Source organism: Convolutriloba macropyga, chromosome 3 (assembly GCF_964194025.1).
Source record: "Convolutriloba macropyga chromosome 3, txConMacr16.3, whole genome shotgun sequence".
In the NCBI taxonomy this organism is placed as follows: Eukaryota; Metazoa; Xenacoelomorpha; order Acoela; family Convolutidae; genus Convolutriloba; species Convolutriloba macropyga.
In genome coordinates, this window is record NC_134470.1 from 81,824,343 (window position 1) to 81,842,609 (window position 18,267).

General features: G+C 36.9%; 1 protein-coding gene across 1 annotated transcript; it reads left to right on the forward strand.

Annotated features, from left to right (window-relative positions):
• The first annotated feature begins 5,001 nt into the window (after positions 1–5,001).
• LOC142336762 (uncharacterized) lies at positions 5,002–13,001 on the forward strand. The gene is made up of 3 exons (XM_075385674.1): positions 5,002–5,276; positions 7,022–7,218; positions 12,923–13,001. Exons 1-3 carry the CDS (start codon positions 5,076–5,078, stop codon positions 12,999–13,001), a joined length of 477 nt encoding a protein of 158 aa, XP_075241789.1. The 5' UTR covers positions 5,002–5,075.
• The last annotated feature ends 5,266 nt before the right edge of the window (positions 13,002–18,267 follow it).

Consider the following 18,267-nt stretch of genomic DNA (forward strand, 5'->3'; position numbering starts at 1 on the left):
GAGTCAACCAAATGTTATTGGATAAAGCTTAAATTTTGCATCAATCAGTTTTTGATCATAAAGAAAAAAAGACCGAAATGGCGGAAAATTACAAAACTAAACAGAACCGAGGCAACTGAAGAGAAATTAAGGATGTCTTTTTTACATATTAATTTGTTTCAAAAATTTTGTATATTTTGAAAATTTTTAAAGCACAAAAATCTGTCATGATGCCTTCGCAGTTGTTCATTTCGATAAGTTTAACACTGATTTGACGGAAACACCAAGACGGTTCGCGTGAGACTGTACATAGCACAGAATGTGCCAAAAATACCTCTCATGGTTGCATAAACAAACTTTGATTTCTGTTCAAGAGACTGTTGGGAGTATCGTAAAACAACTGATATGCTTTGGAGAAAATTGATTTTTTAGTTTTTGAAGCGAGAAAAATGCAGGCTCATTCGGCAGGCAAGTACTCCTAAACTAATTCCAGAAAAAAAGGTGTAGTACAAATTGAAAGACGCATACACAGAATTACCATACAAACAAAAATACACCTTATATTAGCAGAAAAACCAGCACACAAAAAAGATTCGGACAAGCGATTATGTTCTTTACTTTTGTTTTTGGCAACTGGTCACAAATCTAGGTACGTCGATGTTCAATGAGGCCTTTCTTATTTTTTTAAAGAAAACTAGGCGCAACTTTTTCAGGGAATTGTATTGGCAACTGTATTTTGACAGCAGATTTTGAAATTTAATTTTTAAATTGTAGCAAATGACAAGTAACTTTTCCAGCTTTGTCATTATTTGTGACAGTTTTCACACTCTGGTTCTATTTGAAAAAAATTTTTTGGAAATTTTTCAATTTTTTTGTATTTTTTCATCTTTTACGAGCAAAACAAAGACTATTTTTGAAAAAAAGACCTCACGGACGTGTTATCAACTAGACACGACAGTTTTGCTATGCGACACATTCGGAAACACATTTTGTAGCAAAATTTACCTATATTTTAAATTTTATCTTGGTTTGTGATAGTTTTTGCAACCTGTTTCCATTTGTGTCCGTTGGAGGGAACAATCTCTATCGAATGAAATATCTTTTTCTTGCAGTCCCTTTCTAACGCAAACATACTACACGCATAGCGAAAACGCACACTTGTACATTCCGCCACACAAGCAGACAGCACCGATAAAAACAAATCTTGCAACCAAAAAGTGTTTTTTTTTCAGTTTTATTTTCGACATCTGATCTCTAATCAATGTTATTCACCATTCAGTCAGGGTTTGAATGATTTTTTCCTATTGCTTTGTTGCGAAATTTTTGCGAAAATTGTTTTGGTAACAGTAAAATTGACGCTAAAACTGAACAAAACCTTTCAAAGTTTATTGATCCCTTTTGGCTATTTTGCACTTTTGTGAGCATTTGTGACAAATAGTTCTTCAAAATTTTGCAGAGGGATTTTGAGCGAGAATTCAATAACAAAAATCCAGCATTGGACACACAACAAGGTGCAATTTTCAGCAAATTTTTGGTTATTTTCCTCTTGTTAATAATTTCCGACAGTTTTTACTATCTGCCTCTATTTTTGTCTAACATATATATATATATATATATATATATATATATATATATATATATATATAAAGCACACCCACATAATCGCGCAAACACACGAACACACACAAACACACAGAAATACAAAAAATGACGCCACCAGAGAAAAATTTCGAAACTTTGTTTTTGGAATCTGGTTTTTACTTATGTTTATAACCGTTATTTTATAAGCTGATTGGTGTTTTGGGTAAGTTAGGTGTTGTCTTCTGCAGGCAATTTTATCTTTAATTGCAGAATTGGCACTAAAATCTGAAGTGAGCTTCTATATGTTTTTCGGAATATGTTGTTATTTTTGATGTTTAATGAGCATAATTGGCCTGTTCATTTCATTAAGAAAATGGCGCGCATATCTGAGAACAACTAGATTTGATAAACAAAATATAGATTATATTTAAAACCGCAATTTTCAGCAAACTTCTTCAACCTAAGTAATTTTTCTCATTTTTTAATTTTTCCGACAGTTTTCGCACTCTGCCTCTGTTTTTCTCTAACATGTAAAAGAACATTAAAAGACGTTCATGAAGTCTCTCGTATTTAACAGCGTTGAGGAAAATTGGTTATCAATAACATTTACGTTGTGGAACTTTCAATCTTTTATGCAAGAGTGTTTTTAAAGAAATAGGAAAATTTAATAATTTTTATGTGAACAAAAAAAGAAGTTTTAGTTTTTCACGTGAAAACTTTTGCAACCAACGAATGAATTAGCCTTTTAATCTACACAAACGCACAAAGACCAGTTTGATCAGTTCGAAGAGCATTTTCAGAAAAACAGATTTGAAAAAAATGTTGGAACAATTACAGTTCAAACGATTATGTTACAAAATATTTTCATTGTAGTTTTGACCAATCCAGTTCTATGTACTTGTTTTCTAAAAAATCTGAAACATTATTAGTGAAATAACAGAGTGGTTGAAGTTACATGTCGACATATTCCAAATGAATTTTCCAATACATTACTTGACCTATTTTATGCTTAGAATGTTAGAACATACCAAATATGGTTGGTTTTAAGGCAAATAGTTTTAGTGAATTGGGTGAATAAACGGTACTATGGTTATAAAATTATCTACCTGAAGGCTTTAATGCTTGTTTTTATTTATTCAAAGTTAAGTTCTCGTCACCCAGTCGAGATGTTTTTACATCAATTCCCAAACTGTTACGCTTGTTTTTTGCCCATGAAGCACAAAAACAGAGCCTAATGGGCATTTAAGACAGTGATCGAAATCGGCGTGATTTCCTCTTTAACTCATTTTAAAAATAACTTTCAAATTAATTGTTCAAATTTTTATTCAGAGAAAAACTTATTTTGTGCTAAACAATGTTTTCCAAGAAGTTAGTCTAATTAAAAAAACTTACCGCAAGTTTAAGAACAATTTTGCTGGCATAAGAATTAGGTAGTCTGGAGTTCAAATATTGATAAATATTGATATGTAGACAGACCATATGCAGGCGAGACACCTATACAAATGAGCGGCTAATAAAATCAAAGCTAAAACAAAAGTATTATTCGCCAGGGTAATTAAGAACACGTTTTAACATAAGAATTGAATGCCACTATCAAAGTGGAGCAATTATCACTAGATTTTAATGACACATACAGAAAGTCATCTAGGCGGTAATCTGATCTGACCCCCAAAACACTGTGGGCAGTAGATGAGTAATTATTCCAAACCTCCAAAAAAATTAAGGGGGGTGTTAGGAAGTTGACAGCAGCTCTATTCTTTGTTGCAAAGCCAATTTTCGCCGATCGAAATCTTTTTGGGAGAGATACAAATGGTATCGTTGGAGAACCCTCAAGAACCAAATCAATTTTATATTGGATACTTTTTTAATTTTTTTTTTTCATTTTGCTGGATTCTAATCAGGTTTAATATTCTCAATTTTTTTAACCGGTTTTGTTTGTCCGAAATCAGTTTTGTTTGTCCGAAAAATCTATATTCTGGCAAAGTGTTAGCTGATATTAAACGAAGTTTATACTGTAACAAATTATTGAATTTAATTTTTAAATTTAAATTTGAAAAACTAGAAAAGAATGCCTTTCAACTAACCGACTGAATTTGAAAGATTTCTAATAGTTACTCTCAAGTAGCTCAACTCCTTTAGAGATACTGTTCCCATACATTTACTTGATTTAAAATCTTGTAATTAAAAAAAAACAATGTGAAAAGAACCTTAAAAATTGTAAAACTGAAAAAAAATGCGCTGGAGGAAAATTGTAAAAAAAAATATAATCCAATGAGGATATTTTCCACAGATGAAGAGTTTCCTAGTTAAGTCTTGATAGGTTGTTAGGTTGATACTTTTTAACAAAAGATTAATTGTGATTGGTCATATTAACTCTTGAACAAATTTTCCAAAGTGTTGCTCTTCATTTCTTAAAACTGTAAACCACTTAAGCTTAAAGAACGCTCTATTTGGCATATCGTTTTCTTTTTGGCCATGCTTGCTCATCTCACTAGCAGCTTCTGTGAACAAAATTGGAAAATCTTGAACTGAAGAAATAGGTTCAAAGACCAAAAACGTCAAAATGACACTACTAAAATGTGTTGAAAGAAAATTTAGAGTGAGTTTTCTCCTCAAATATCAAAATTAGAATTCTATATTTTTTATTAATCAATTAGTTTAATAGTTTAATGGTCAATTAGTTTAATGATTTTGAAATATATTTTAGCAAATTATTCTTTTTACAGAAATTTTTTTCTCTTATTTCATCCCTAATACAGTTTTATGGATTTTTACCGGGGGGGGGGGGAACCTTTTGAAGACTATGCGTTTTTCGCCATTTTTCACAACAAATCATAAAAAAGTTTGTTTTAGTGAGATTGTTTCAAAGCATGTTTCTAATTTTAAATTGAGATTCCTGAAAAGTTTATTATTGTTTTTTTATCAGGACTATCAAGCTTCGAACAACGCACATTTAATGAAACAATGTAAAAACTCTTAATGTCTGTCAAAATCAATAATTTGATGATTTCTTGACCGAACTCAATTTTCACAACTGTAACAAACAATCTTTGTGAAATTTTTTGTCGAACTCAATTTTCACAACTGTAACAAACAATCTTTTTGGCTTCTCAGCAAAACTTTTTTTTAAAAGTTTTGTACAAGGTTTATGTTATCAATCACCAATTACACCCCCCAATTACAGATCACAACATAGTATTGTGTCATTACATAGTAAACCATAATGCAAAAATATGCCACGTGCATAAAAAGGTCTTTACTATTTTAACCCTCAGAGCTTTGAGGTTATATAACGTATATCCCCACTAAAGCGTAAATATTCTATACTGGGGGGCGGGGGGGGGGAGTATAAGTATAATTTTGTGTGATGCTATAATGAGATTGACCCACTTTGAAATTTTGGAGTCATATAAATTTCCAGATTGTGATGGCAAGGAAAAAGTTAACCAATTAAAATGTATCTTTTTCGTTGAAAATTCACGTGCGTCCCTCGCTGTCATTTTGATTAAAAAAGAATGAGATTTTTTGAGAAGTATTTGTCGCCTGGAGCCTGCAAATGTCTTCCACCTCGTGGTGGAGTGGGTGGTCAATGTCTACCAGTGTCAGGCGGAGGAGGTGGAGGGGGTGGATTCCTGTTGGGAATGGGGAGTGAGAAGCCACGTCCATTTGTGAATCATCGCAACTTTATCATGACTGGAACATCAGTCTACCAAAATGTATGTTTATTTCGATCTTTCGATCTTTTCCGTTTCTGCCCCCTAGCTTAGTGGGTGCATATTATTTGCATCCCCCCAGACGCACGTGAATTATTTTTACATGATGATTTACTATGTAATGGCACGTGCTCTGTAACTGGGGGGCGCATAACGTACTGGGGGGGGGACACAAACGGAAAATATCAGTTTTTTTATATTACATAAAATTTAGATCTATTCTGTTTCGCTCCACCCCCCCCCCCCTTACAAATTATGTGTTATTATGTGGCACGTTACTATGTTTATATTAGCAAACTGTGCCTGGGGTACGTAGAAGTTCAATGACCACTAAACTGAGGCTTCAAAACAGAATAGATACTGAAAATTTTGTCGATTTTGCGAGTATCCCCCCATTAGAATGTTTAGTTTAGATGGTTATAATGCTGTATTGTGGTAGGTGGTGATTTTGTGTATCTCGGATCCTTTCAGTTTGTGCCTCCCCAGTACATTATACGACCCCCAGTTAAAGAGCTCGTGTCATTACATAGTAAATCATCATGTAAAAATATTGCACGTGCGTCTGGGGGGGGGGGGGTGCAAATAATATGCACCCTTTAAGCTGTGGGGGGGGGGGGGGCACAAACTCTGCACCCCCAGTTACAGAGCACGTGCCATTACATAATAAACCAATATATAAAATTAAGCGGGTCCTAACGATTATACCCCCATGAAATATTATAACAACCCCATTATGGTATATTTACCATGATTGGGGGACTATAGGTTATCTGGCCACTAGGCTTGGGGGAGGGGCTATATGGGAATGACCCAATAAAGCACGTGCGTGTGGTGGGGTGCAAATAATAAGCGCCGAGGTGGGGAGGGCAAACGGAAAAGCTTCGATTTTTGTATCGATTTTGCCTCTTAATCTCGGATTTAATCTCGGCAACACTATTTTCAACCCCACCCCATTTAAAATCCTATCACCGAAAAAAACTTGAGCTAACAAAACGGGGGGGGGGTGGGGGGGAAGGAAATTTCCGTTTAAGGTGACGGGCTTTTTCTTTCAGCTGGACCCCTTTGATTCTGATCAAAGCCATCAGATTCTAGAAGTGTCTCTGATCAGAATGCTGCTTTTTGTTGCCTCTTGGCAGAGCCAACATCTCTCGGTAAAAAAAAACCAAAAAAAATTTCTGCTCGAAATGGTCTCTGATCAGACCCAATTGCGCTCAAAATCTTCTCTGATCAGACTAATGTGTGCTTGAATCGACCTCTGATCATATTATCCCCTGACCGAAGTGACTTCTGATCATACTATTATGTGCTCGAACCAAATCCCAGACCCTGTAATTTTGGTCTGGGAGCACACCATGTGCGTTGGACTTTGTATGATCAGAGGTCACTTCCGGATGGCACCTCAATCTGGGGGGTCTTTTCCTTTATAGCCCCCCCTCCCGCCAGCATAGTGGTCATATAATCTTTAAACCCCCACCCCGTCATGTTTTTATACAGTAATTGAGGTGGGGGCTATAATTTTGTAGGGGAGGGCTATAACGAGAAAATATGGGGAAGACCTTGGGGGGGGGGGGGGGTGGGGCTTTAGAGAACGACCCAAAAAATCTGGTTCTTTCCCATTATAGCCCCCCCCAACAAACTATAGCCCCCATTATGGTATAATTGGCATGATTGGGGAGCTATAGGTTATCTGACCACTAAACTGGGGGGGGGGGGACAGAATAGATCCCAAAAATCTTTGCAATTTGCAGGTGATGGCTTTGCACATTGCCCTGTGTCTTCTGAATCTGTTCGTGTCAGCATACCATCCAAGTGCCACAGTGGATGACAAGATCTCCATCACAATGCTACCCCATGTACACTTGGTCACTGTGGCCTGCTTTGGACTCTATGAGGTCAACACTGTTCATGCTGTTGAGAGACAAGTACAGGACGTGGTCTCTGCAAGGTAGCCAAATTAGACATACTCTTTTTCAAACCCCCCCCCCCATTTTTTTATGCGGGTCTTTCCCATTATAGCCCCCCCCCCCGCTTAGTGGTCAGATAAACTATAGCCCCCCAATCACTGTAAATATACCATAATGGGGGGCTATAATTTCATGGGGGGGCTATAATGGGAAAGACCCTTTTATGCCCCCTAACAACATTTTGTGTAGTTATATAGCACGATCCTATGTTGAAGACAATGACCGAAAAAAAAATAATTCCGGCATTTTTTTCAATGGTCGAGTAGTTTTTAGTCTTTCCAATATAGTCCAAGCATTGCCCACCCCCGACCCCACCTTTAAGCTTTGCGGGCATATATTATAATATATAGACCCCGCAGCCCAGTTAACATAAATAATTTTGGATCTTTTCATTTTCTGCCCCCCCCCCCCAGGAATGCATCCCCCACTTACAGAGCACGAGTGATTACATGGCAATTCACTATGTGGGTGTGCAAATAATATACTGGGGGGGGGGCAGCAACGGAAAAGATCCGCAATTTTGCTCTTTAATTTTTGTGCTTATCGTTTCTTGTATATTTTGTTACAAAAATAATTTTACTTTTTGTGTAAGGTGTGACAATAATTGTATAAACCCATTTTTTGTAAAAAAAGAAAATATGTGACAAAAATGAGAAGAGGTGGTGTTATAGTGAGAAAGACGCAAAATATGCAGTATTGATGAATATCCTCCGAATTTATTAACGAAAAGAGCTTAATACCTTTTAACTTTCTAAAATGAATGAATAAACAATTTTATCAACATGCAGGGATAAGGATAATACAAATCTCATTATAGCCCCTCCCCCATGAAATTATAGCCCCACCATTAAGGTATAATTACCATGATGGGGGGGGGGGGCTATAGGCTATCTAACCACTAAGCTGGGGGGGGGGGGGGGGCTATAATGGGAAAGACCCCATATACACTCTAAATTTTTCTCGTGTGAATTACACAAAAAATCGTGTATTTTTACCCAATTTCTCGTGTGAAAACGGACACACGAGTTTGCGCTCATTTACACGAGAAATAGTGTATTTCCACACGATTTTCTCGGGCTTAACCATAAGATTTTTCATGTGAATCACACGATAAATCGTGTAAAAAACACACGATTTTTCACGTGTTTCCGTCAGAATTTCATGTGAAAGATCACACGAAAAATCGTGTAAGAACACATGATTTTTTGGTTACTTTCACACGAAAAACGTCGTGAAATTTACACGATTTATCGTGTGATTCATATGAAAAATCGTATGGTTAAGCCAGAGAAAATCGTGTGGAAATAAACGATTTCTCGTGTAAATGAGCCTAAAATCGTGTGTCCGTTTTCACACGAGAAATCGGGTAAAAATACACGATTTTTCAGGAGATTTTACATGAATTCTCGTGTAAATATATTTTTTAATTCTGCAACTAAAAATCTGGTTTTTCGTAATGAATTTTGACTAAGCAAACGCCGAACAACCCCTATCGATTCTGAAAACAGGAATTACGCAGTCAATTGGTTTCGCTCTGAGTTTTCTTTAACGCTTTTCAAAAGAGCTTGTCCAAAATTGAGCAAATAATAAGGAAGCTTGAAAGTTAATAAAAGCATTATAGGAAGAATCACAACTGGAATGAGCTAACGCAGCATGCCCTCTCTTATTCTAAAAAAGCAAGGAGTAAGACAGTCAAATAGATTAGCATTAGCGATGATTTCAGGTATCATAAAACAGAAATAATAAAGTTGCATCAAAATTTTTTTGGGTTCTCGCTGGTTGGTTATAACAGCGAACTTATAAAGATGCATCAAATATTTATTGGTCTCTCGCTGTTGGTCAAAATTATTGTCTCATCAAATCAATTCAATTCTGGAAGCTTTCAATCTAATCTTTTGACCAATTATGCCAATAAGACAACCAGACGAACAAAAACTACAAATAACCACAGCAGTCAGTTGAAAACAATTTTCAATTTTCATGGGTTACGATTTAATACGTTCACAATCACCGCAAGAGGATAGGTCTTCACTCAGGTAAAATCTAGGCACAAGTTCCTTGCATTTTGGGCATAAAAAGAAACAAGTGTCCCGAACAACCTCATCCACGTTTTGCCTGCAAATAGGGCACTTCGGTTCTTCAAGGGACCAATGTTGTCTGAAGAAGGCCTCCACCCATTGCCGCAAGCACGCTTTGCAAGCCACATGATCGCCGAACTGACCAGAGTGGATGATCAAAGCATAGTCTGCAGGTTTCTCCAAACAAAACGGGCACTCTGCGTTTCGTTGCATCATTTTTATAGAGAATTAGCTAAGAAACGTGGTGTTAAAAACTATGCAAGATTTGGTCAATTTTATGGCCCAAATCCATCAAAATCATAAGAAGCTGGTCATTTTTATGGCCCAGCTGCATCTAAGTATCTCAAAAAAAAAGAAAAAGGGAAATCTACAGACACCAGCATAGGGCAAGTTTACCGCCAGAGCTCTAAAGTCTCTAAATTAACAGAGCTTGTATTTAAAAAGAAACAGAGCTTGCAGTTATCACAGACCAGCATCATCACAGAATGGCAACAAAAAGTTTGGATTTCGAAAAAAATGGTTTTTCTGAATTTTGAGAAAGAATAATTTTAAATCAAACGGGAAAAATTCATGTTAGTTTGAGCAGATTTCATAAGCATTTACTTCGCGTCAACTTCATCTAATAACAAACATCTAATGTTAGCCATATTTATGGCTCAACCCCGATGAGCATTTCTTAAAGTAAAAAACAGTATCCTTCAACTGGTCATTTTTATGGCCCAGTTTTGCTACCAAAATTTGGGATGAACAAGAGAATTAGTTGAGAAACGTGGTTTTAAAAACTATGCAGGATTTGGTCAATTTTATGGCCCATACCCATCAAAATCACAAAAAGAAACGAAAACTCAACGAAGCTGGTCATTTTTATGGCCCAGCTGCATCTGAGTATCTCAAAAAAGAAAAAGGGAAATCTACAGACATCAGCATAGAGCAAGTTTACCGCCAGAACTCTAAAGTCCTCCGGAAAATTAACAAAGCTTTTTATAACAAGAATCAGAGCTTGAAGTTATCACAGACCGACTTCATCACAGAATGGCAACAAAGTGTTGATTTCGAAAAAATAAACAAAAATTTTTCTGAATTTTGAGAGCCAATAGTTTTAATTCAAACAGGAAAGATTCACGTTAGTTTGAGCAGATATTATAAGCATTTACTTCGGGTCAATTTTATCTAATAACACACATCCATATTTGTGGCCCAACCCTGATAAGGATTTCTTAAAGTAAAAAACAGAATCCTTCCACTGGTCATTTTTATAGCCCTGTTTTGCTACCAAAATTTGGGATCAACAAGAGTGAAAGCAATGAACTAACTATGACCTCATTTCTAGTTTCCAGCCCATTGCCCTATTTTGCAATAGACTAAACGCCTTTACTATCAGTTCTTAAAAAAGCTATCATGGGATTCGCGTACAAAAAAAGCTCACCTTCTTTTTTTCGACACACTTGTGTACATCAATCGGCCATTAATAAGCAACAAAGAGGACTGTGTTCTAGCTCTTTTAACTCCGGTGTTCTTTAGCATTATCTGAAAAGAATTTTTGAATTAATTATTGCTCAACATAATAATTCACATTGACAAGAAAAAACGGCATTGAAAACATCTTTGATTATTGAACGCAAACAAATATGGAAATCAAAAGTTTCAGTATATATATATATATATATATATATATATATATATATATAGAGTATAGAAAAATGTTGACTCAAGCATAGACGATACTAAACAGAGATTAATAAGCAGAAGCATTTCCGTTGAAAACTACTCATATACCGAAAAAGGTTATGGTTTTGCCAGCAAGCTCGCAAAATTATCAAAGAGGAGTTTATTGCGCAAAACAATATGGCCATATCGACAAGTCTGATCAAAGCACTGATGTATAGAAAAACAGTGATAGTCAAACAGAGTATTATAGGAAACAAACTTGCTGACTGCTGTTTCAGTTGTCAGATAACTTCTGGAAGCAGTGGAGTATTTAACAACTTCAAGTATATTACCAAAAAAAACCAATTGGTCCTGTACTCGCAGTAATTTTTCAATTTTCAGAAAGACTGGCATGTCAGTGCAGGCATTGTAGTTAATAATCACGACTTCACAAACTTTAAAACATACTCCCAGTTTTTTTGCTCTCTTGCATTCGTATATTTTGTCATCTTCAGGGTTGAAATTTTCTTGAAATAAATTTAAATTGCCAATAGCGAAAAGGTAATTAGAGGGAACCCATTTTCCAGGACCAAACTCAGTCGCCAAAGAATTATCCGAAGAAGACCAGTGAACAAAATGCTCCAACTGATGTCTGTTAATCATTGTTTTGCAAATGTTCTTGAAGTTGCACACTTGGTGAGGCAGACGCTTGAAAAACTGATGTTTTCTTTCATATTTTAGAACGCACATATGGGTAAATGGTCCTGACTGCTGTAAGATAGTTGGATAGTGAATTACCGATGTTGTTTGAAGATGACCGGTTGGTTAGCAAACAGCTTTTTGAACTTTTGCAGGTGCTTGCCTGTTAAAACATGGCATTTTGGTCAAAGACATTCCAAAAAAATTACTTTATGAAAACCAGAATTTTTACTTTCTAAAGAGTTATTCAGACTTTGGGTATGAAGGTGTAGATGCCATTGTACAACTAATGCTACTTACGAATCTCATATGACAGAATCACTAAATCCGCCTGCACGAATGATGGGGAGAGAAGTAGAGAAATCAAGTCAAAGTAGTGCAATAAAAACTGCCAGTGCTCATCGTGCTGCGGGATAAGGTCACACCAAATGATAGGCAGAAACCTATAGAGGGTGAAGATTTGATCTGTTTTCCCCCGTACACTGTGATCTTTAGTATCTCTGAGCCTAAAAAAAGTCCTTTATTAACTCATCTAAACGTTTAGAGAAGGACTTAGTATAAAAATAGTAGAAACAATTAATATTTCTTTTTCTTCAAAACTTAAAAAAAATGCCACTGCTTATTGCGAGACATTGCAGTGGTGTTTCAAGAGAAGCTGCAGTAAACATATGTGTAAATTTTTGACCTGTTTATGTCTATTTCCGTTGGTTTGCCGTCAATCTCTCGACCGTAGGCAAAAGAATGTAGCCTGTAATTAAGCACATCAATGGAGATAATTTTCCTGCTGACAACCAGGTTATGAAGCACCAATTTCATTGTGTACTGTGTCCCCCCTTCAAAGAGGTCATGCTGGATGTCAGCGGTCCAATTGCGATATGCACTGAAATGCTTTGTTTCTAGGTAGGACTTTGTTCGAACACCTTTTGAAGGCTTGGAAGTCAATTCGGCCTTCTCGGCGTTTTTCGTAAAACTTTTGAAACTGCGCAACGGGCAGTTTGACTGGTCGAATTGGCAACTGAATTCATCAGCTGTTACGAGGCATCTCTCGCAGCAGAGGCTTTTAGAAAAGTTTTTCACAAAACCAAGCGCTGAATGATATTCAGCGCTATCAGCTACAAATGAAAAATGAGCACCGGTCACAGTTATCTTTCTTCCAGTGTCAGTCACAACATTGAACGGTTGTTCCAAACTTTCCAGGTCTTTACTGATTCTAGATAAGATTTTCTTGTAACCATACCGGTACAAATCTAAGGTGTTGCAGACTGCAGCAACATTTATTGCACTCGACTGAGATGTCAACCACGGAGGCAGATTCCGAAGAATCCAATAAAAACATGTGACTTTGTGTATTGTTCGTCGTGAACCGATTGGGTTAGCTGGCTCAAAATCATCGGAGTACAGCTGTAAGCACAACTTAAAAGACTGAGAAGTCATTTCAACATTAATTGGTAAAGGCATGTTAAACGGCGTTTCATTTTGTTCAAACGATTTAGCCTGCTGAATGTCAACTAAAAGACCATGATCAGTTAATTTTCTCAACATCTCGTTGTATTCAAAAATTTGGTTCACAACTTCGTTGTTCCTTAGGAGCACGTTTTTCAACACTTTCGAAATGGGTACAAAGTAGCAAGTTTGTTTCACGCACACTTGCCTCGGCCGACCAAGTTTTAACCTTGTTTCTTGCCTAGTGCCCAAAAGTACTTCTTCTTCAGATACAAAGCGGTCTTGATTTTGTAAAAATTTTCGAAGGTCATTGTTATTTTTTATAGTACTGATCTCACTATTACGAATGAAATTACATAAAATTTCGATATTTTCCGGGCAACTTTCAGAGGGATATTGTAATGGATGTTTAAGAATTTGATATATTGACTCAGTCAGAAGACTGAAAAATCTCCCAACTTGTTCAAGGAATTTAAAAGCATTGCTTAATGTAACAGAGGAAGATGACAGGAGACGTAATAAAAGTTCATCGCCCGCATCACCACGGACAATCTTCTGAATGAGCTTGAACTGTCTTTCGAAATTCTCCTCTTTTTCATCGGCAGTTTCGGACTCTAGCACGGAATCACAGTACCCTTTTGCTCAAATTCATTGCTAGATTTACTCGTTTCTGTTGCGTGATTCCGAACTATATGTCTTCGAAGGCTCCCAAGTGTAGAATAGAAACGAGGACAGAAGAGACAGAAAAAGTTTTTTACCAAAACCGTGGTCTAGAGAAAGGTGTACTAAATACAGCCGCAAATTGTTAGAGATAACGAAACAGTTCTCTTGTCTACACAGACTGTACCGATTCTCAGAGAGTGTTTTTACTGTTTCAAATTTCATCTTTTTGTTGGAATCTATCGACTGTGACACAATCGTGGGCTGAATTTTGTTTAAGAAGGAAGAGCTTTTGAGTTCCAATACTCCATCAGTTTCACTGTCCGAACCAGATTCGTTGTAAAGTTGGGAACAATGACTCTCACCAGGAACACTTTCCTGGCTAGAAGGTGCTGTTGATTGAGCTTGTGAATCACAAAGAACATTAGAACTATAATCGAATGAAGGAACAGTCAACCTTTTCTGAATATCTGGTAGATGTTTGTCAAAATGACGCACAAAGCTCTGACAGAAGCGAAAAAGGTGTTGACAAACAGGACAGGGAATCTGAGCCTCGAACCGATGATGAAGTTTCATGTGATACATCATTTCAGCCACGTCAGTGTTCTCATCGCAAATAGTACATTTGAAGGCATAATCCTGCCTCTCTTCATTCCCCCAAAAATTTTTATAGTTGTCAGTTTTACGCTGTGGGCGTCTGTTATGTTGCTGTGTCAGGGCATCCAAATTTTGATGACTAGGAATATCTTCCATGACTGAAACCGATTCGCCAACAACCGGCAAAACATGATCTTGTGGCGTTTCTTCATCAATGAGGGCTTGATTTGATGTTGAATTTTGTTTATTGGAGCATAATGCATGATGATGACTGGCGTCTGAAGTGCGACTGCTGTTTCTTGTTGAGCGGCTCTTCTTTTCTGCATGAAGATCACTGTGTGGACACTGACATGCGTTTAGATCTCCGTTCCGAAAATATTTCGCTCCGTAGTTAACGCAGATTTCGTCTCCTTGGTCAATGTCGAAGAGAGTGACCAGACGCACAACTCCCATTTTTGATTTTTGTATTTTGTAAACAACATTGGGGCGACAAGAGTGGTTGACGAACGAGATCGGTCCCAGCATTATCCGACTTTGATGCGTATACTGACAAACAAAAGTTGAAAAATCAAATTCAAAGTCCAGACTTTCGGTCAAATTCCCCACAACTCCTACCAGTCCAGGTATAACCACACCCTTTTTTATTTTGGTGTTGGCAACAACCGAGAAACCACAATAACCGCGGTCATTATCACTTAAAAAGGCATCCACAGATGGTTTATAATCAACAGATTGGAAAGAAGTTGTATAATTCGCTTCAAGAAAACGGTAGAGGTTATCTTGATCGGAGAAACTGATAACATTTTCTGGGGCAATAGCTTTGTGACTTCTCATTCCGTCCTTGTCAATAAGGGATTCAGTCAAACGAAAGTCAATTGAAGCCAGTAATTTGTAGTCATGCACCGTTGACTCAACCATCGCAGCCGCTTTTGCCGAGGACATTACTTCGGGAGTTCGTTGTTTGCTCAGAAGGTCAATATTATGGCCCTTTCTGGAACGAATTTAAGAAGTTTCTCTTTACCATTTGAAAACTGAACTTAAAATTTCCTCTAAAACTGAGAAAACAATGTGTTTCTTGTACAAATCTTAAAACCGATAAACTGCGAAACCAGAAAAAAACACCCATATAAGTTCTACAGGTCATTTTTATGGCCCTGTCCGTAAGCAAAAATTTAGGCACAATCAAGAAAACTCACGGCTTGTTTTCTTTTTCTGAGAACAAAAACGAAAAAGTACAATTTTAAATCTGCATACAATACATAAAATACTTCCAATTTACTTATCGTCAAATGAACAATTTAGATGGTTCTAAGTCATAACAACTGTAAAAATTTGAGTAATTTGTCTTCATTGGAGTCAGGACAACATTACGAAATCCCAGCAATCTTTTGAGTTTTTAGGAAGAATCTGTCAACAAATGCGCAGGTCATTATTATGGCCCTGCTTTTGAAACCTGCATTAATCTGAAAAACAAAAGCTGTGTTACAAGCAGTTCAAGAAGAGTGACTAAGTAAAACTTATGATGGCAGTTCATAAAAGCTGACTAAATACATCATATTGAGAGGGGATACATTAACAGAACTATGAGCGGAGCAACAAAAGAGTACGAAATAGCTTGTACAAATTGAGTTAGCATCTGATATAACAATCACAAGCCAAAAAAAATTAACAAACTGACAATCCATTAATGACCTCTTATTTAAGTTCAAGATTGATTCTGAGCGCAATAGGAAATTTCTGATTATAAATTACAAATTAAGCGTTTGAAGTTCGAATGCAGTTTTGCAGTGTCTATGCATTTAAAGAAGCAAGCGCACAGTCATTACAGTTCTCATTAAGAAAGTCAAAATTATGGCCCTTCACTTTCCAAGGCTTTTTTGGCCCAAGTAATGTTCAATTTTCTATTGAAGTCCTCCATTGCGGGTACTAATTTGGGCACTGACTTTTTCCAAACATACTTGTCCAAATATGACCAAATGACAGCTATTTGGTTTGTGTATTTGAGATTCAGACAAGTGAAATATTTGTGGCTCAATTCAACTGCGTCAGTCAATGTCGCGCACTCAGCTAATTCCCGTCCACACACAACATAAGCCTATAATGGAGTTTGGTTGCATCATATGTTAGTGAAAACTGAATTTTTGATTTTGGTAAACGGTACCTTGTTAGGGCTTTGAACAATAGCTCCATTGCAAAGATTCCATTTAGCAGCAAACTCATCAATATTGTCTTGGTCCTAGGAAAACATTTCTTAGCCACAATAATTACTTTGGTTTAATTAGAGCTTTCTTACAGTTGTTTTGCTGATGAAGTTCAACTTCATTCGACATCTTGACTCAGTATCACTGAGACGACTATTTCCAAAGATCCTTTTCTGGGGAACAAGATGAGGCAATAGCAAAAGAGCTTTGTTGTTTGAATTATTGTCTAGAACAAAAATAAAAAATATAAAGCAACCCTGCATTTAGTATGAACCATTTGAAATTTTGATACCTCTCAAAATAGACTCAGCTTCCTCTGGCAGGTCCTCAAATGTTTTTGCCATAAACAAAATCTTTTCCTGCTCTTCCTTAAAGAAGACTTCAAATGGTTCCTCGTGAGCATTTTTTGTCCAGCGCTTGTACTCAAGGTCAACCTAACAACAGGAAAAATGAAGTCTTTTAGCATTGAAAAGTATTAGTTAAACAACCAACGTGAAGTGCGTCGTTAAAGGAGAGTCCAATAACTGAGCAGTACTCAGTTATGTCAGCTGCTTCTTTCGTGCTTTGGAGGATTTCTTTTTGCTGAAGGAATGTTGATGCTCTAATGTTTTCACTAGACTGATCAGTCCTGGAAAAAAGCCTTTTAAGCTCCGAAAGATCAGCCGTTTTCAACACTCGTCTGCTTGTGTCGTACTTTCTCTTACGAGATTTGGACTGGCTGTCTAAAACAACTACAAACCAAAAATTTCTTATGCACGTTTTCATAAACCAAATTTTGGAAAAATCCTATAGTTACCTATGTCATCATTAGACTCATCAGAAGGAGGCAAATTTTCCTTTTCTTTCTGTCGGATGTTGCGCAATTTATGTTCAAAAATGCCCGATTGAGGCACAGATACCTCATCTAAGAGTTTATGAGATGGTTGGAAAAAGAGGCCCTAAAATCATTTTAAAGTGAATTCAAATATTCCTACTGAACAAGTGTTATTTGTGAACACTAACATATGGATACTTTTGTCCTTCAACTGTATAAGCGGGGAACAACTCTATGCACATTTGAGCGTAGAGGCATTTAATTGTCGTACTAGGCTTGCTTCCATGTAGCTAAAGAACAAAGTATCATAGCAGTACCCAAAAGTACACAAGATTTTGGTTGTTCAAAAAACATAAAAAATTACCTCCACCATCTTTGCGCAAACTATAGACGCCAATTTCATTTTATGGCCCTCAACTTCGGGTTTTAATCCCCTTGTGAGAGCTCTGAGATCTTCAATGGAAGCCGGTTCCCGAGCATTAACTGACTCCGGCGTAATAACGGGAGTTCGCACATGTACCGGGGTACTTCCCGCAGAATTCACCATTGGTTTCTGTTTGCTTGGTGTTTGCACTGGTCCAACGGGTGATTCTGTGCGTATCTTGTTTCTTATGGCATAAATAACCGCTATTGGTAACCCCATTTTCTCGAGCCTATCGTCCGGCAATTGATGGAAGGAGTCTATTTGCAGAAAATTTTGCCTGATAGTGTTCAAGAGCTGACCCGTCTGTTCGGGATCATAACCAAGAGCCTTGACAACGTCAGTTAAGGACATGATCTAGGAACAAAACCTTAAATCCAAGGACACTTAAAAAACAAATGCGAACCCATGATAGCAGTTTGAACAAAGAAAAATTAAGATAAGAAGGTCAATATTATGGCCCTTCTGTA

Coding starts and splice junctions, on each gene's coding strand:
- LOC142336762 (XM_075385674.1), top strand. CDS start 5,076: ATGAGATTTTTTGAGAAGTATTTGTCGCCTGGAGCCTGCAAATGTCTT. Junction 5,277..7,021: donor GAACATCAGTCTACCAAAAT/GTATGTTTATTT, acceptor TGCAATTTGCAG/GTGATGGCTTTGCACATTGC. Junction 7,219..12,922: donor CAGGACGTGGTCTCTGCAAG/GTAGCCAAATTA, acceptor AAGGTGTTGCAG/ACTGCAGCAACATTTATTGC.